Source organism: Chiloscyllium plagiosum, unplaced genomic scaffold, assembly GCF_037043375.1.
Source record: "Chiloscyllium plagiosum isolate Xiang-an unplaced genomic scaffold, Cpla_swu_hap1 HiC_scaffold_27, whole genome shotgun sequence".
Classification (NCBI taxonomy): domain Eukaryota; kingdom Metazoa; phylum Chordata; class Chondrichthyes; order Orectolobiformes; family Hemiscylliidae; genus Chiloscyllium; species Chiloscyllium plagiosum.
This window is the reverse complement of record NW_028270165.1, coordinates 53893870-53914298: the sequence shown is the minus strand read 5'-3', so window position 1 is coordinate 53914298 and position 20429 is coordinate 53893870. Positions and strand designations below refer to the sequence as shown.

The 20429-nt window shown below is 46.9% G+C and overlaps 1 protein-coding gene and 1 non-coding gene across 2 annotated transcripts in view; both read right to left on the bottom strand.

The window, feature by feature from the left end:
* Positions 1-603: 603 nt before the first annotated feature.
* Positions 604-20429, bottom strand: part of LOC148144103 (uncharacterized) — a 43067-nt gene continuing 23241 nt past the window's right edge. The window contains exon 2 of the mRNA XM_087975302.1: positions 604-683. Within this exon, the coding sequence (XP_087831428.1) occupies positions 604-683 (80 nt within the window). The remainder of the gene's footprint in view (positions 684-20429) is intronic.
* On the bottom strand, positions 18180-18251 carry trnae-uuc (transfer RNA glutamic acid (anticodon UUC)). Its single transcript has one exon. It is a non-coding gene; the product is annotated as a tRNA-Glu (tRNA).

Genomic DNA, 20429 nt, shown 5'->3' with positions numbered 1-20429 from the left:
GTGGTTGGGGCGGTGAGTTGGGGAAAGTGAAATGTGCCCGTGAGCAGCGTGTGGGGCTCTTTCAGCTTCCCCTCCTCTGACAGCGCTGTGACGTGACTCTGATGTTCTCAGGGACACTTACAGACGCGAGACAGTGAAAAGAGTCTCGTTCCTGCAGATCAGGAATTCAAACCGGCTGCAGGAAAATGGGAAAGATTAATTGGGGTGTGTGAAGAAGCTGTGAGCTGCATTTCAAACAGGTAGCTGGAGTCAGATACGTCATCCATTGCGCCCCCGGCCCTGTGCGTACCTGATACCGCCATGCTGCAGAATTCTGACATTAACACGTACATGCGCAGCAATGGGAACATTCACAAGGTGAACAGCCAAAGATAATCACCGTCACTGCTTCCCTTCCATAGTCCCAACTTTGTGAAGCAGTATCTTTCACTGGCAAATAAAACACCTTCATCCTCAGGTGCCTGCTTCATTTCGATCACGACTTCACGCTCCTCACTGTTCTAGTCTCATTTCCAAACACTTGGCTCATAGCCTCAAAAGCAGCTCTGTGGGTATCTGCTTGTTCCACCCTGACAGGCAGTGGGTTGCAGATTCCCGACCAGTTCAAATGTGAGTGAAGCCGGGGAACAGTCTCCCTTTCATTTTGACGACATTTTTCATTTTGTCGTCGGCAGGGTTCACACCTGCGTGGGGAAACCGCAATGGATTTCATGTCCATCGCATTAACCACTCGGACGATGAATAAAGAACCACATTGACAGCTTCACTTCCCAGGTCTCTCTGCCTGTGGAGCTGAGAAAGAGTGAATTATTGATGGGTTTGTTTGAATCCAATCACTTCACAGGTTTAGAAAGGGTTAAATATGTGCACATGGCGTATCTGGTTGTTTCATCCCGAAAGATGAAATGAACTTTCAGTTAAAAGCAAAAACAGAAATTGCAGGAGCAACTCAGCAGGTCAGGCACCATCGGTGGAAAGAGAATCAGAGACAATATTTCAGAACTCTGTTTTCTCCCACAGGTAATGCCGAACCTGCTGAGTTTCTCCAGCAGTTTCTCTTTCTGACTCGGATTCTCAGCATCCGCAGTCCTTTACGTTAGAAATTAAATAAATTCTGCCTCATGTGCAGGAATGAGAATCCTTTCAATTACCCAAAAAATCGGCAGAGATTTCAAGGCATTGGAAAAAAAAGTAAAAGTGACATTAGTAAGAACATTTTCGCACAGGGAGTGGTTCGGAACCGTAAATCCCTGTCTGACCGCGACAAAGAGGCAGATTCAATAACACAAAAGGGAATTCGGTGGTCATGTTCAAAGTAACAATGTGGAGATTTACAGGGAGAAGGCAAGAGAATGATACGCATAGAGTCTCTCATTTACTTGCTGTGAAGAACCAGCAGAGCTAAGGTGGGCCTCCAAGTGCGCTGTGACACGTGTTGCGATTCAGAGTGAACTCACAGTTTGACCAACGGAAGTTGGGGATTTAGAAAAGTTTATATTTACACAATCTCCTCACGTCAGCGTAACAGAAAAATGGTTTAATTATCCACCAGTGGAGAGAACCCTGTTCCTGGAGATGGGACAAACAGCTGGCTCAGGGATATCAGTCCACGTTGCTCTCTTTGCCACCAATTCAGAGGGAGAACATTAAAGGGACAAAGGAGTGAATAACGATTTGTGAAGGAGGGTGACTAACTGTTAATGGAGACTATTCCTGGCTAACAATAAGTCGTGTGTAACAGCAGACGATGTGATAACAAGGCCTCGTGTGGGTGTGGTAGGGGTCAAGGGCATGGGGGAGTTCGCGTCCAAACAATATTGATGTTGAAACTGGAGGGCTATAGGATCTCCAAGTGGAAAATGAGGCGTTGGTCTTCCATCAGGAGCTGGGCTTTGCTGGAACACTGCTGCAAGCCTGAGACAGAGATGTTGGCCAGAGAACAGGTTGGCGTGTTAAAGTGACAGGCAACCAGAAGCTCAAGGCCTTTTTTTGCGGGCAGAACCGAGATGTTCTGCGAAGCAGTCACCCAGTTTATGCTTCATGCTACTTTGGGGAAACCATACTGTGAGCAACGAATGCAGTAGACTAGGTTGTGGCAAATGTGCAGGTAAAGTGCTGCGTTACCTGGAAGGTATGTTCGAGCCCTTGGATATTCAGGATAGAGAAGGTAAATGGGCAGGTGTTCCACATTCAGCGGTTGCAGCGGAAAGTGCCTTGGGACAATGGGAGGTGGGTGTGGGGTGTTGAGAGTGAAGCAAGAGTGGACCCGAGGGGTAACCCTGCCCACTTACCTCCTCTCATATATAAATCCGTGAAGTTGAAAGAACATTCCATAGAATGATTCAGTACCACGTGACTCATGAACTAATTCGCATTCATGTTCCGGGGTCAGCATCGTTATTGTGTCACAACAGCTGCAGGCCATCACCTGGGGCTCGCCCTATGACGTCACGGTACGGCTGGAAGCTCCCGGGACAGTTTATCAAAGAAACCTCCCCCTGGGTCAGGACAGCCCTGCATCGGGAAGCAGTGAGATGGTCAACCACTATCAGTTTACATGGGGAACACATCACATTGCACAGCCTCGAGGCAAATTTCCCTTTCTTTTACTTAAAGTTCAAGAGCACTGAAACCGAAATTTCCCAAGTAAGTTTGGAAGAAGTTCTTCCAGGTGTTCGCTAAATATATCTATGAGCACTTTGTTAAAGTTTGAATCTTGCGAGTGTTGAAATTGTGCTTTTGAGCGAAATCACGGTTCGAAAAAAACAGAATGTGGCAATTTAGACAGAGTTTATACTTGCACGACGCGATATGTCTGCGGGTGTGTGATGGGAGCATCACTCAGAAGGGAAACCATCTCTCCTATTCAGTCAATGTCGTCTTTAGCAGCTTTCCTGTTTCACGGCGCACTGTTCTGCACCTCGCCTTCTCATCTCTTTCCCAAAAACTTCGACATAAATATTTCACATTGATATACTGGCCCAATGTGCACAGTTGAGATGACAACCTCGTGGAGGTCTGAGTGGTCTTCTGTTGTTCTCTGTATCCTGTGTTGAGGAGGGCAATGCTTGTCACTGGTCACTCCGGTGTTAGAGAAAAGTTTAGAAACAAAATTGTTCAACTTTCTGCCAGTAGAGAGGGCCCGGGACAAAGAGCAGCAGGGAGACAGAATGAGAAGCAGCTGTTCTGGAAACTCTTTGCCGCTTGCAATTCTTAGAGCAATCTCAAATGTATTTCACACTGAGCAAGACTCAGCTGGTTGAAGAGGTGGAGCGGGGGTGGTTGCGTGACGTTTGTGTTGCTCTTTGGTTGTTGGGTATGTTTCTCGCTTTGAGTTCTTCTACTGCGCAGGTGCCAGCGATCCCGGGTTCAAATCTCGGACTAGCCCGCGTTTCTTGGTTTGTGTAAAAGTGCCCGGTTAGTTTTCTCAAAAAGCACCTTCGCTAAGCCAGGTTGGGCTGCTTGGAGTACACATTGAGCAGTAAACAAGGAAGTGAAATGATGGAATATTGCGTTGACGCCAGTGGTGCCGTATTTAAGGAATGTCAGCGATGAGGATAGATTGGAAAATTAGGACAGCTCTCCTCGGAGAACAGAAGTTTGAAATCTGGCCTGATTGAAGCTTTCCAAGTCATGCGGGGTCCAGACAGAGAAAGTAATGCAGTTAAAATGCTCCCACGCCTGAAAGGATCGGCAATGATTCGTCAATTTTAAAGTCATGAGGAAAAGAACTAAAAGTGACATTAGGAAGGGTGTGGTTAGGGTCAGCAAATCCCCTGACATTGACAAAGAGGCAGATTCAATGGAAGCATCAGGGAATTCGGTGGTCATGTTTAAGGTAACAATGTGCAGAAATACACGGAGAAGGCAAGCGAATGATATGAATAGAGACACACGTTTACTTACTGTGTCGAACCAGCACAGTGAAGATGGGCCGCATGGCGTCCGTCTGCGCTGTGACACATGCTGGGATTCAGAATGAAATCACAGTTCGACCAACAGAATGTGGGAAGTGAGAAAAAAGTTTATATTTACACAGTCTCCATACGTCTGCGCACCAGCATATTACACGACAGCAGTGGAGGTCTTTGACATCAGGCTCGAACGTGCCTGCCGTGTGCCAGACGAAAGGCTGAAGGGACCTGTGGAAAACGGGAGCGTGCTGGGCCCATAACGCAGAGGTCGATGGATTGGAACCATCTTCTGCTGTTGGTCGATGTCTCCTTGAGCAGCTTCCTTTTGTAATGGTACTGTGCTCTGTTCTGTATCTTGCCTTTGCACCTACTTCCTGAGTGTCTGAATGCCATGTTTCATACCGATACACTCGTGAACCTCACACGGTTCAAGTAACATGCTTTTTGGAGGTCTGAGTGGTCTTGTCCTGTTGTTCGTCGGTTTCCTATGAACTGAACCGCAAAACCACTTCTCTGAGATGCCGATGAGCTGATAAAGTTGAAACGCATGCCTTGCAGTTTCGTCCATTCCCTGCAGTAATTCGCCACGCCGGTTCCGACGTGAAAGACAAGACGATCAGCACGTCAGAAACCGTATCACCACACAGACACAGTCCCTTACTATTAGGACAGATATCACCGATTGAGAATCACCTCAGAAAGAGAGACAAGTGACAGACAGTTGCCGTGGACACGATGGGCTGGACTGCCTCTGTCGGCGGGAGAATGATGCTCCGCGTTTATGCCGTCCCACTGCCTGTTTCTGGGACAGAGAGGCTGAGGGAGCGACAATGGTTCATTTTTAACCGTCCCTTCCGTGTTGGACTGCCTGCAGTCCCTCAGCTCAGGGCCGTAGGATGACTCTCAGTGAGTGAAGGTTTCACACGGATTCTCTTCGTCTGGGACAGTTGGGGCTGAGATGTTAACTGCTGAGTGGTCGCAGCAAAGAAAGCGATGCCCACTTTGCAATAGACTTTCCGTAATATTGCTGCGTGTGAGGAATTCTGAACAGCAAGCATGCTGTACAACAATGTATTCATATGGATTTACTGAGGGAAGAGTCTTCGGTGTCCATTTCTCTCTGATCCGCCAGCACAGCATCTTTCTATCTCTCCGATAACAGGCGTTTGGAGAAAGTTCACAATCAAAGTTGCTCACTTCCTACGCATTAGTGAAACTGATACCTTTCACCCCAAGGGATTGAGAGAGAGAGAGCAGAAGAGCGAATGGACTCATCCATCCTCCCCCCTCTCCGGCCCCCAGAACAGCTTGCAAGTAGGACGAAATTGGTTTAATTATCCGCCAGTGGAGAGAGTCCAGTTCCTGGGGATGAGACAAACATCAGCGCCCCGGGGACAGAATGACAAGCAGATGTTCTGGAAACTCTGCTGCTTGCAATTCTTGGAGCAATGTGGAATGTATTTCACACGGAGCAAGTTTCAGCTGGCTCAGAGTCTCCAGTGTACATTTCTCTTTGAGTTTATATTTGCACATCGACGATATGTCTGCACAACAGCACATGATATTACAGCAGGGAAGATCTTTTGACGTCATTCTCGAACATGCAAGTCACACGCCAGATGAAAAGCTGAATACTTCTCTGGAAAAGCTACCGTGCAATGCAGGAGAATGGCACAGCGGGTGCATGTTGGGATCACAACCCAGAAGCGAAACCATTTTCTCTTCTTCACTCAATGTCGTCTTTAGCAGCTTTCCCGTATAATGGCACTCTGTTCTTTTCCTTGCCTTGTCATCTGCTTCCCAAAACTTCGGGTATCTGAGTTAATTATGTCAGATCGATAGACAACTCAAACTTACACAGTTGCTCTGGAACACTTGTGGAGCTCTGAGTTGTCTAGTCCAGTTTTCTGTCGGTGTGTTCTGATCTCAAGTGTTAAACCTCTTCTCTCAGGTGGCAATGAACCAGTTAAGTTGTAAAACATGACATGCTGGTTGGTCCATTCCTGCTGTAAAGAAACCAACGCCCGTGTAAGAAAAGACTCTCTGTCGGATTGTTGTGTCAAGACAAATTCTGAACACCAAGCAGGCTGCACAAAAATGCACTCATATCAATTTACCTGAGGGAAGAGTCTCCGGTGTCCATTTCTCTCTGTCCCGGCAGCACAGCATCTTTCTATCTCTCCGTTAACAGGACCTATGGAACAAGTTCAAAGTTGCCCATTTCCTACGCATGACTGTGACTGACTTCTCCTGCCTCACGTAATCGTGAGAGGGAGAGCAGAAGAGCGAATGGGCTCTGCCTTCCACCAGCACAGCTTTTAAGTAGAAACAAAATGGTTAAATTATCTGCTAGTGGAGACCGCAAGGACCGCAAATCAAGGACCCCAATTTCCCCCCGACGAGGTCGACCGCATCTCTTCCACTTCCCGCTCCTCCGCCCATGAGCCCCGCCCCTCCAACCGCCACCAGGACAGAACCCCACTGGTCCTCACCTACCACCCCACCAATCTCCATGTACAGCCCATCATCCGCCGTCATTTCCGCCACCTCCAGACAGACCCCACCACCGGGATATATTTCCCTCCCCTCCCCTGTCAGCATTCCGTAAAGACCACACCCTCCGTGACTCCCTCGTCAGATCCACACCACGCACCAACCCAACCTCCACTCCCGGCACCTTCCCCTGCAACCACAGCAGGTGCAAGACTTGCGCCCACACCTCCCCCCTCACCTCCCTCCAAGGCCCCAAAGGAAGCTTCCATATCCACCAGAGATTCACCTGCACCTCCACACACATCATCTATTGCATCCTCTGCACCTGATGTGGCCTCCTCTATATTGGGGAGACAGGCCGCCTACTTGCGGAACGTTTCAGAGAACACCTCTGGGACACCCGGACCAACCAACCCAACCACCCTGTGGCTCAACACTTCAACTCCCCCTCCCACAACACCAAGAATATGCAGGTCTTTGGACTCCTCCATCGCCAGACCACAACAACACGACGGTTGGAGGAAGAGCGCCTCATCTTCCGCCGAGGAACCCTCCAACCACAAGGGATGAACTCGGATTTCACCAGTTTCCTCATTTCCCTTCCCCCCAACTTGTCTCAGTCAAAACCATCGAACTCAGCACCGCCTTCCTAACCTGCAATCTTCTTCCTGACCTCTCCACCCCCACTCCAGTCTGACCTATCACCCTCACCTTGACATCTTTCCTGCTGGACAAACTTTCCTCATTCCTGAAGAAGGGCTTATGCCCGAAACGTCGATTCTCCTGTTCCCTGGATGCTGCCTGAACTACTGCGCTTTTCCAGCAACACATTTTCAGCTCTGATGTCCAGCATCTGCAGACCTCATTTTCTCCTGCTAGTGGAGACAGCCCGGTTCCTGGGGACGGGGCAAACAGCAGCGTCCTGGGAGCAAGGAGACAGATTGAGAAGCAGATGATCTTGAAACTCTTTGCTGTGTTTAAATCTAGGAACAATGTACAATATATTTCGTACTGAGCAAGTCCCAGTTGCTTCAGGCGCTACCTGTGCCCATGGTTGGTGGCTCGTTGGTCTCGGGGTATTATGCTAGCTTTGGTTTTGCTAGCTTTGGGTTTTCTAGCTTATACAGACGTGTGGGAGTGCCAATCCCAAGCTAACCCTCTTTTCTTAAATTGACCTGCACAAAACTGCCGGATTACTTTTCTCAAAAACCGCTTCATTAAATAAGATCGGACTGCCTGAATTAGGTATGGGACAGAGGTTTACCTTCTCTAAAGTTAAACATGCAGGTTGAATCCGTGATTAAGAAAGCGAATGCAATGTTGTCATTTATCTCAAGAGGGTTGGTTTATAAAAGCAGCGATGTGCTACTGAGCCTTTATAAAGCTCTGGTTAGGCCCCATTTGGAGTAATGTGTTCAGTTTTGGTCCCCACACCTCAGGAAGGACATACTGGCACTGGAGCGTGTCCAGCGGAGATTCACACGGATGATCCCTGGAATGGCAGGTCGAACATACGAGGAACGGCTGAGGATCCTGGGATTGTATTCATTGGAGTTTAGAAGGTTAAGGGGAGATCTAATAGAAACTTACAAAATAATGCATGGTTTGGAAAGGGTGGATGCTAAGAAATTGTTTCCGTTAGGCGAAGAGGCTAGGACCCGTGGGCACAGCCTTAGAATTAGAGGGGGTAAATTCAGAACAGAAATGCGGAGACATTTCTTCAGCCAGAGAGTGGTGAGCCTGTGGAATTCATTGACGCGGAGTGCAGTGGAGGCCGGGACGCTAAATAGCTTCAAGAGATTGATAAATTCTTGATGTCACAAGGAATTAAGGGCTACGGGGAGAATGCGGGTAAGTGGAGTTGAAATGCCCATCAGCCATGATTAAATGGTGGAGTGGAGTCGATGGGCCGAATGGCCTTACTTCCACTCCTATGCCTTATGGTCTTATGGTACCATTGCAGAGAACACGGCGAAGGGAAACCCTTGTTCAAAGTGAAACCAAGTATTGCAGATTTTCGTCCGCGCAATCCGAGCCTGAATGAATCCTCCAGCTGTATTACGCTCAATTCTGAGGGTGATACTTCAGGAAGCGGGGAAGTGAAGTGACTGCAGACAGCGCTTAACAAGTTGAAGTGAATGGTGCCGTGCATGAGGAATGTCGGTCATGAAGGTAGATTGCAAAGTTGGGGCAGTTCTCTTTGGTGAACACAAGGCTGAAAGCTGGTCTGATTGAAGTGTTCCACGTCATGAGGGTTTTAGACAGAGGAAATAATGTCGTGAAAACGCTCCCAGGCCTGAAAGGACATTAGGAAGACCGTTTTCTCACAGGGAGTGGGGTCAGTAAGTTCCTGTCTGACAGTGACCAAGAGGTAGATTCAATGGACACAAAAGGGAATTCGGTGGGCATGTTCAATGTGACAATGTGCAGATTTACAGGGAGAAGGAGACAGAATGAGACACTTATTTACATATTGTGTTGAACCAGCAGAGCTAAGGTGGGCTGCATGGCCTCAGTCTGCGCTGTCACACATTTTGTGATTCTGAGTGAAATCGGAGTTGGACCAACAGAACGTGGAAAATTTGACAACGGATATATTCTGCCCAACAGGATACTCCATCACATCAATGAAGGTGTGTTGACGTCATTCTCGAAGGTACATGACACAATGCAGATTCAAAACCGAGTATTGCTTTGAATCACTGAGTAATTTGTTTACAGTTATTCAGTTGAGGTGAGCGGAGTTGCGCATTGGGAACCACTCCAGTTGATAGGTCGAAGCCGTTTTCTCCTGTGTGATAGTCCCACCAGCACTCCAATTTGCTGTGCTTCCAGTCAGTAGATGCAGATTACTATCCCATACTGATACACGGACCACGATGACCCAGCTGTGGTGACAAGCTTGTGAAGGGCTGAGTGCTCTTCTCCTGTCCGCTGTCTGGCTGCTATGATCCGAATCATCAAACCTCTCTTCTCTGAGATGGGAATAAACTGGTGAAGGTGAAACACATCAGTTGCGGTGTGTCCCATGCGCAGGAGGCCCTGCAGTAATTCCCCACGCTGTTTCACACAGCATCATCCTCTCGGTGAATTACGCTTGGCAAAAAAATCGACTGGACCAAATCAGTGTCCGCCACTGGATTTTACTGACACCGTTTATAAAACTCAGGCTCACCGTTAATGTGGAGAGGGGCCGTCAGACTGTAGTTTCCGCTCCTTCTGTTGAGAAAGGATAATTTTAACTGTGTCCAGTGAAAGGAAAGAATTTGCTGTTGCTGGGAAACATTTCTATCTGAACTCGCTATCACTCTCCTGATAGATTGAAACATAAACCTGGGAGTCTCTGGACTATGTTGTAAAAGTATCAGTATTATGTTATTCACACCGCGCTGTCACCAACTGAACGAAGTGGCTGCCCAGAGGGAGACGACTGTGTTTAAATCCCGTGATGAACTGGGGGTGCTGAGCATTTACCCAGACAATGGGCACACCACCTCCCTGACACAGTGTTCACAAATCAAACAGACAGCAAAGCTTCACGTGTGATCGAAAGTTTCCGTAAAGAAGACTTGGCTCAACAGACATCCCGAGTGAACGTCCGCCTTTCTTGATTTGAAGAATAAGAAGCTGGTTACAGGGAGCCTGACGGGATTAGAACACGCAACCTTCTGTATTGGAGTCAGACGCGCTACCGGCGCGTCACAAACAGCTGCTGACCGCTATTCATGCTTAAGGGAAGTGATCGCACGACAATGATTTTAAGTTTTGAGTGACAACGGAGATCAACAGTTCATGTCTGTTCTGTTTCTCCCCCCCTCACTTTCTGTCTCTCGAAACAATCTCCAACTCTACCTCAATAAAAAGCTGAAAGAACTGCGGACGCTGCATATCAGAAACAAAAATAACAGTAATTGCCGGTGATCTTTCCACAGAACTGATGGTGATCGGGAGAACGTTCAAACGCAGGAGATATCGTGGGAGCAAGGCGGATGCAATAAATAATAGATCATGACAGACCCCAAAGCGAGGGAAGAACTGTTGGACAGGAAAGGGAGTTGATAACGATCCGCGTGGGAGGGTGAATGGAGACTTTTCGTGGCTAAGAATAGGTAGTGTGTAATGACAGACTATGTGATATCAAGGCTTGGTGTGTGTGGAAGGGACGAGGATACTATGGATTTCAGGCCCTAGAATTATTGAATTCGATATTGGGACCAGAGGGATGTATGGTCCCCAAGTGAAATATTCGGTGCTCTCCGTTCTGCTGGTGCTGAGCTTCGCTGGAACAATACAGCAAACCTGAGACAGAGATGTTGGCCAGGGAACAGAGTGGGGTGTGGAATATGCAGGCAACTAGAAGCTCAGGATCCTTTTGCGGGCAGAACGTAGATGTTCTATGCAGCAGTCACCCAGTTTATGCTTCGTTTTCCCTATTGTAGATGAGACCACATTGTGAGCAGCAAATGCAGTAGACTGGGATGTGGGAAGAGCAGGTAAAGTGCTGCTTCGACTGGAAGGTAAGTTTGGGCCCTTGGATAGTGAGGAAGGAGCAGGTGAATGGGCTGGTGTCACACATTCGGCAGTTGCAAGGTAAAGTGCCGTCGGACTATTGGGATGGGAAGGGGTTAGGGTTGATGGGAATGAAGGAAGAGTTGACCCAAGGTATAACTCCTGCCCATTTACCTATCCGCCAAATAGAGAAATTTGTTAAGTGTGTACAAGGAAATTTTCTAATTCACAATGTGGATGTACATACTGGCGAGGGTGCAAAATCTAAGGGCCAGCAACCATAATTCTATTAACATTAGAATAGTGATAGAAAATAATATATCAGATCTAAAAGTTGAAGTTCTAAATTGGAGGAAGACTCAGGTATTAGGCAAGATCTTTCAAAAGCTAAAGGACTGCTGCAAAATGGGAAGCCTTCAAATATGAGATAACAAGAGTCCAGACACAGTATATTCCTGTTAGGGTGAAAGGCAAGGCTGGTAGGTGTAGGCAATGCTGAATGACCAGAGAAATTGAGATTTTGGTGAAGATAAAGAAGGATGCATACGTCAGGTATCGACAGAGAGATCGAGTGAATCCTTAGAGTATAAAGGCGGTACGAGCATACTAAAGAGGGAAATCATGAGGGCAAAAAGGGGACATGAGATAGCTTTGGCAAATAGAATCATGGATAACCCAAAGGGTTTTTATAAATACGTTCTGGACAAAAGGATAACAAGGGAGAGAATAGGGCCCCTTAAAGATCAGCAAGGCGGCCTTTGTGTGGAGCTGCAGTAGATCGGCGGGGAGGGGGCGGTGGGGTGGGGTGGGGGGGGGGGAGGAGGGGGATACTGAACGGATATTATACATCAGTGTTTACGATGGAGAAGGGCATGGAAGATATAGAATGTGAGAAAGTAGATGGTGACATGTTGAAAAAAATGCCCATATTACAGAGGAGAAATTGCTGGATATCTTGAAATGCATAAAAGTGGATAAATCCCAAGGACATGATCAGGAGTACCCTAGAACTCTGTGGGAAACTGGTGAACTGATTGCTGGGCCTTTCACTGAGATATTTGCACCATCAATAGTCACAGGTGAGGTGCCGGAAGGCTAGAGGGTGGCCAATGTGGTGCCACTATTTAAGAAAGGTGGTAAGGAAAAGCCAGGGAACTATAGACCGGAGAGCCAGACATCCGTGACGGGCAAGGTTTTGGAGAGAATCCTGAGAGACAGGATTTACATGTATTTGGAAAGGCAAGAATTGATTAGGGATAGTCAGCATGGTTTTATGCTTGGGAAATCATGTCTCACGAACATGATTGAGTTTTTTGAAGAAGTACAAAGTGGATTGGAGAGGGCAGAGCGATGGACTTCAGGAAGGCGTTCATCAAGGTTCCGCATGGGAGACTGGTGAGCAATGTTTCATCTCATGGCATGCAGGGACAACTAGCCATTTGGATACAGAACTGGCTAGAAGGCAGAAGACAGAGTGTGGTGATGGAGGTTGCTTTTCAGACTGAAGGCCTGTGACCAATGGGGTATCACAAGGATCGATGCTGGGTCCGCTACTTTTTGTCATTTAAATAAATGATTTGTATGTGAACGGAGGAGGTATAGTTAGCAAGTTTGTAGATGACACCAAAATTGAAGTTGTAGTGGACAGCAAAGAAGGTTACCTCAGATTACAACGGCACCTTGATCAGATGGGCCAATGGGCTGAGAAGGGGCAAATGGAAGTTAATGTAGATAAATATGAGGTGCTGCATTTTGAAAAACAAATCAGAACAGGACTTTTACACTTAATGGTAAGTTCCTTGGAAGTGTTGCTGAGCAGACACCTTGGAGTTCAGATTGATAGTTCCTTAAAAGTAGAGACGCAGGCAGATTGGATAGTAAAGAAGGCGTTTGGTATGCTTTCCTTGTTGGTCAGAGCATCGATGATAGATGTTGGGAGCTCATGTTGCCACTGTACAGAACATTGGTCAGGCCACGTTTTGAATATTGCATGTAATTTTGGTCTGCTTCCTATCGGAAAGATGTTGAGAAACTAGAAAAGGTGCAGAAAAGATTTACAAGAATGTTGCCAGAGTTGGAGGGTTGAGCTATAGGGCGAGGCTGAATAGACTGTTTTCTCTGGAGCGTCGGAGTCTAAGGGATGACCTTATAGAGGTTTATAAAATCATGAGGGATATGGATAGGGCAAATAGACAAATCCTTTTCGCTGGGGTGGGGGAGTCCAGAACTAGAGGGCATGGTTTTAGGGAGGGGAGGGGAAAGATATAGAAGGGACTTAAGGGGCAACCTTTTCACGCAGAGGGTGATGCATGTATGGCATGAGCTGCTGGAGTAAATGATGGAGGCTGCATAATTACAGCATTTAAAATGCATCTGGATGTGTATATGAATAGGAAGGTTTTATGGGGATTTGGGCCAAGTGCTGGCATATGGGACTAGATTAGGTTAGGATATCTGGGCTGCATGGATGAGTTGGACTGAAGGGTCTGTTTCCGTGCTGTACATCTGTGTCACTCTGTAAAACTCCATGGGATTCTCTAGGAGAAAGTGAGGACTGCCATGCTGGAGATCAGAGCTGAAAATGTGTTGCTGGAAAAGCCCAGCAGGTCAGGCAGCATCCAAGGAGCAGGAGAATCGACGTTTTGGGCATGAGCCCTTCTTCAGGAATTTTTAACTATAAACAATAAACATTCCCTTAGTTAAATATTGTGAAGTGTGAAGCCATTGTTTTAGTCCCCAAGTTCGACCTTAGCTCCCCCCTCCCCCATTCAAGTAACAGCCTTCATGTCACATTTAAAACTAGGATCGATAGATTCGTGATCAGTCGGGGGATGAACAGTTACAGTAAAAGGGCAGGAAAGTGCATGTGGGGAATGTCAGATCAGCCACAATCCTATTAAAAGGAGAAGCAGGCTCAAGGGGTTGATTGGCATTTTCCTGTTCCTATTTCTTATGATTCCCGAGCCCTTACCTCTGATACAGGGCCCTGGCTTCAGTATGTGCCATTACTGAGAGTGCTGATGCTCCCTTGTGTAATATCAACAACTTAACAGCTGCTGAAACCTCTTGCTCCTCTGTTACCGCGAAAGACAATAAGCCAATGTGTTCAGGGGAGGTGATGGCCGACTTTATTGTCACCAGACTATTCACCCAGGTAATGTTCTGTGGACCTGGGTTCAAAATCTACCACGGCAGATGGTGGAATCTGAATTCAATATAAATCTGTAATTAAGAGTCTAATGATGAAACCGTTGAGGTTTGTTGTAAAAACTTATCTGGTTTCCTGTGTCCGAACCTGGTCTGATCTTCATGTGATTTCAGATCCACTGTCAGCTGGTTGAATCTTCACTGCCCTTTCAGCCAATTCTTAAAGCTCACCTTTTTTAACTATGATGTTGCCAGAATGATTTATAGACGGCATAGGCTGGGACTTTTTCTCACTGGAGTGTCGAAGGTTGAGGGTGGAGGTTATGGAGGTTTATGAAGTCATGAGGGACAAAGATAAGTTGAATAACCTTGGTTTTTTCCCTCAGGATAGGGGAGTTCAAAATTTGGGAGTATATTTTTAAGATAAGAGGGAGAAGATTTAAAAAGGATGGGGGTGGGGGCAACTTTTTTTAAATTGAAGGTGGTTCGTGTATGGAATGAACTGTCAGAGGAAGTGGTGGATGCAGGTAATGTTACAATGTTTAAAATTATTTGGAGAAGTACATATGAGCCAAACACAGGCAGGTGGGTCGAATCTTCCCCCAGATATTCAAAGGGACAGCCAGTCAGAGGGGGGCAGGGCCACGCCTCTCGTTGTTGTGTGGCATGCGTGATAGCTGCAACAAGACGTCCCAACTCTGTGCTCAATGCTCTGACCAATGAAAGCAAGCTTGCCAAAAGCCTTCTTCACCACCCTGTCTACCCACGACTCCATTTTCTAGGAGCTAATAGCCCGAACCCTAGATCTCTCTCAGTTTTGGTCCCCTTGGTGTTCTGACTTCTGACTTTTTCAACTCTGGGTCTGTGTTGAACTTGATGGGATACTTTGTCCAACTCAGCATGTTTAAACAGTATCTCTCAGCGGGATTCATTTGAAACTTTTCAGGAGGTGAGCTCAACAAGATTGAACTATTCAAAGTTACTTGGACTTTATTTTAAACTTACATCAGGACCAGTAGTCAGAGACACGTACAGCATGTAAACAGACCTTTCGGTCCAACTTGTCCATGCTGACCTGATACCCTAAATTAATGTAGTCTCATTTGACAGCACCTGACCCATATACTCTGGCAGCTCATTTCATATATATACCACCCTCTACATGAAGAAGTTGTCCGTTTAATATATTTTACTTTCTACCCTAAACCTCTGCCCTCTAGTTCTGGACTCCCCCATCCCAGGGAAAAGATCTTGTCTGTTACCCTGTCCATGCCCCTCATGATTTTGTAATCTCTTTAGATCACTCCTCTGCCTCTAATGCTCCAGTGAAAGCAGCCCCAGCCGATTCAGCCTCTCCCTTTAGCTCAAATCCTCCAAACCCCTGCAACATTCCCGTAAATCGTTTCTCATAGACAAGTCAACATTTCAGTCCTGAAGAAGGGTTAATACTCAAAACGCCGATGACTCCACATCCTGGTGCTGTCTGGCTTGCTGAATTCTCATAACCTCCTGCTTGCCTACTTCGGGCTACATGTAGTGGCTCAGTGTTACCACTGCAGCCTCACAGTGCCAGGGACCCAGGTAGCTGTCTGTGAGGAGATTGCACTTTCTCCCAATGTCTGCGTGGGTTTTCTGTGGGTGATCCTGCTTTCTTCCATAAACCAAAGATGTGCAGGTCATGTGGATTGGCCATACTTAATTGCCCACAGAGTTAGGTACATTAGTCAGAGGGAAATGGGTCTAGATGAGTTACTCTTCAGAGGGTCGGTGTGGACTTGTTGGGACAAATGGCCTGTTTCCACACTGAAGCTAATCTCATGTGCACTACTTTTGTCACTAACGAATTTCAGAGTAGACTCGACGGGCCGAATGGCCTAACTTCTGCTCTGATTGTCTTGCGGTCTTAGGTTTCTCTGGATCATTTCATTGGCAATGTACAGTCCCGGGCTCAATGAGCAGCAGTCTCCACTGAAAGCAAAGCTCATAGGATCGTAGAACACCCACAATGTGGAAACAGGTCCTTCAGCCCAACACATCTGCACTGATATTCCGACGAGTAACCTACTCAGATCTATTTTCCTACCTTCCCTAAACTGCACACAGACCCCCTAGGGTGGAATTGATCCTGGGTTTCTGGTGCCATGAGGCAGCAGTGCTAACCCTGAGGCACCATGGGGTTGTGGTTGTGGGGGGGTGGGGAAGACAATTGCAGTCCAGCAGAAAACAAAAACATCCCACCTACTCTCCCAGTGCACCCACTGTGAGAACTGGCAGGAGGTTCAGTCCTGGGGTGTGACCGAAGGCAGCATCACCGGTGGGATCTGATTGCTGGGAGCGCTGGTGCCCCCGCTGGTGCTTCCACAAGTTGCAGGAAAACATGAACCTCTTCCCACAGTCGTGCCAGCTGAAGGGCCTCTCCACGGTGTGGATGGACTGGTCCCTCAGCAGGGCTGAGGAATTGCTGAAGGTCTTCCTGCACTTAGGGCAACTGAACGACATCTCCCCCATGTGGACCCACCAAAGGGCCAGCAGGTCGGAGGAAAGAGCAAAGCCCCTCCTGCACTCGGGGCAGAAGAACGGCCTCTCCTCAGTGTGGACCCACTGGTGTCTCAGCAGGTGGGAAGAACTGCTGAAGGCCATCTCGCACTCAGGGCAGGCGAACAGCCGTCCCTGGCGTGGACCAACTAGTGCGTCAGCAGGGCAGAGGAATCACTGAAGGCCTTCCCACATTCAGGGCAGCAGAAGGGCCTCTTCCCCTCTGTGGACCCACTGGTGCTTCAGAACCCTTTCAAATTTCACAATATCCTTCTGATACGAGGGAGACCAGAATTGCACACAATATTCCAAAAGTGGTCTAACCAATGTCCTATACAGCCACAACATAACTTCCCAACTCCAATACTCAGTCAGAGGATTGCGAAAGGTTTCAAAACCCGCAAAAAACAAACAGGAAAGAATGGAGGGCCAAACGAATTTTTGAAAGTCAGCTTGGAAGCATCAATGAGAAATCGGCGGACTGGGTTTATTGGGTACCCGTTCTCCTTAAATACACTATATACGTATTCCTCTTCTGCTCTTCGTAGTTTCTCTGTGCTGCAGTGTGTAGTGGCTCGTTGAAATAATGTCCTGCTGCAGCTTCGTTTGTGGGTGTTGGGATGATTGCTTCTGTGGTTAAGTATTTGGTTTGTGTGTGTTGTTTTTCTGTAGATGCTAGTGTGAAGTTCCCCCATTGACTGTTCGCTCTACTGTGACATCGAAGAATGGCACTTTGTTGTTGTTCTCCTCCTCCTCAAACCCTCAGGCCCACAGTCTCACTGCTTGGAACACCAATATACAGACTAGTCAAAGAACTCGACAGAAGACGAAAACACCAAGTCGAAGATTCACGCCACTCCATTTACTCCATCCAAGAATTCCTGAACACCAAAGACACCAAAATAGAAGAGGATGGAATAATGCTGTCCTTTGACATAACAGCCCTGTTCACATCCATTAACATCAACGTGGCCAAAGAAAACTGAAGACACTACTCGAAGAACCAAAGACACAAACACTGCACCAACTTCATCAGCAAAGAAAACACTGTCAACCTCGTGGAGCTGTGCCTTACCACCCACTTCATATTCAGTAACAAGACTAACAAACAAATCAACGAAACCACCAGTATCAGGATTCCTCGCAGAAGCAATAATGCAGAGACTCGAACCAACTGCCCTTCCAACGATCCAACCCAAACTTTGGGTCCGCTACAGTGATGACACTTTTGTCAGCACAAAATGAAACAAATTAGAAGAATCCTACAACACCATCAACAATCTCCTTACTGGCATAAAATTCGCAAAAGAGGAGAACAACAACAAAGTGCCATTTCTAGATGTCACAGGAGAACGAACAGTCAATGGTAAATTCAAAACAGCCTCGACAGGAAAACAACGCACACGATCCAAGAACTTAACTGCAGAAGCAATCATCCCTACACATACAAACAAATCTCAATCAGGACACTATTTCAACAAGCCACGACACACTGCAGCATCCAGGAACTTCGTAGATCAATAAATAACTGCACAGCACATTTAAGAAGAACGGGCAACCTATAAACGCCCAGAAAGTTGCTTCCCTGACCGGGAATCGAACCCGGGCCGCAGCAGTGAAAGCGCCGAATCCTAACCACTAGACTACCAGGGAGATAAGGATGCATGCTGACAACTCCTCTGAAAATTTCTTCCCTGCCCGGAAATCGAATCTGTGGAAAGGTGAACAGAGCCGACGTTTTGAGTGTGCTACGGTTTTTGTTCAGAACTCGAGTTTCCTGCATGGCAATAAATTCCCAGACGTGAGAAAACGTGGCTTTATTGAGATGGGTTTTGTGAAGTTTGAGCATAATGCAACCAACAGGAAGTCATTTAAAATCGCCAGCGAAGAAAGCACATTCAGCAGGATTCCAACATGGGCGGGAGAGCCCGCAAAGGATGTGTCAGGCGGCAACGTAAATGTTCGGCCACAACTCGAGGCCCCAAGTTGTGGTCTAATATTTCTCATCGAATGGGTCCAACAGGAAAGGTGAGTATTGGGCTTGTCATGGCCGCATCATAACCCCAATGTTTCCTGTTCCCCTGGATTTGATCAGAACAGAGGAGGCTGATGGAAAATTGAACTGAACTCCACACATTGATGAGAGATAGAGCGGGTGAGAAAGATCCATTTCCACGTAGAGAGAGATTAATAATTTTGGCCGAAAATAAGGAGCCACTTCAAAAAAATTGGGGTTCATTCAGCAAAGCTAATGTAGAACTGTTCACAGAAAATTGTGATGAAAGTCTCTCGAGTTATTTTGATGAGAAGTGTTGATGATGCTAATACAATCGATAGGATGAACGTAGATTAGTAAATGTCTTTGGTGATATTTCTGTTCTAGCCCTGTGAGCGAAACCTGGATCTGAAGGAATAAAAGAAACATTAACAACATCGATCTGAAATTGGTTACGTGACAGAAAACAGAGCCATCATTAACAGTTGGTTTTTGAACTGGAGGAGGTTTCCAGTGAAATTGGCTTGAGGCTTGACATATGCAAGATCAAGATAATTTAGGTAAAACAAAGAAATGCTATTCTGATTAGCAGATAGTGAAAGGATTACACGGCGCAGATTAAACATTTTCAGCAAGTGATACAGGGGACTGGGAAGATAAACATTAAAAACTGTGAACAACAAAGTTCTGGAGCACAACACACACATTCAAAGGCCGATAACATCCAGGTCCTGATTAATCAAGTGTCAATGTCAGATTGTATTTTGGGGCTTTTCTGCAAAACATCCACTTGCAATGTTCTCCTAAAAGAGTGATAAACCTCATTCCTGTCAGTCCAGGATAGAAAATCCGAAGGGATGAACAAATTTCTTATTTTCTGAAGATTCATAAAGCTAAGACTGGATTTTGGTATTTGTTTCCTTTCCACTCCAAGGAGCCGCAGTGGTTGGGGCGGTGAGTTGGGGAAAGTGAAATGTGTCCACGAGCAGCGTGTGGGGCTATTTCAGCTTCCCCTCCTCTGACAGCGCTGTGACGTGACTCTGATGTTCTCAGGGACCCTTCCTGACGCGAGACAGTGAAAAAAGTCTCGTTCCCGCAGATCGGGAATTCAAACCGTATGCCGGCTTCAGGACAATGAGAAAGATTAATTGGGGTGTGTGAAGAAGCTGTGAGCTGCATTTCAAACAGGTAGGTGGAGTCAGATGCGTCATCCATTGCGCCCCCGGCCCTGTGCGTATCTAACGCCGCCATGCTGCAGAGTACTGACGTTAACACGGACATGCGCAGCAATGGGAACATTCACAAGGTGAATAACCAAAGATAATCACCGTTACTGATTCCCTTCCACAGGCCCAACTTTGTGAAGCAGTATCTTTCACTGGCAAATAAAACATATTAATCCTCAGGTGCCTGCTTCATTTCGATCACGACTTCACGCCCCTCACTGTTCAAGTCTCATTTCCAAACACTTGGCTCATCGCCTCAAAAGCAGCTCTGTGGGTTTCTGCTTGTTCCACCCTGACAGGCAGTGGGTTGCAGATTCCCGACCAGTCCCAATGTGATTGAAATATTTCAACCCCTCCACTGATTTGCATCTTTAAAAAAACGTGGAGCAATCTCCCTTTCTTTCTGACGACAGTTCTCAACTGTACTCGGCAGGGTTTACACCTGCGTGGGGAAACCGCAATGGATCTCAAGTCCGTCGCATTAACCACTCGGCCCACCAATACAGAACCAACTGACAGATCCATTTCCCAGGTCTCTCTGCCTGTGGAGCTGAGAAAGAGTGAATTATTGCTGAGTTTGTTTGAATCCAATCACTTCACAGGTTTCGA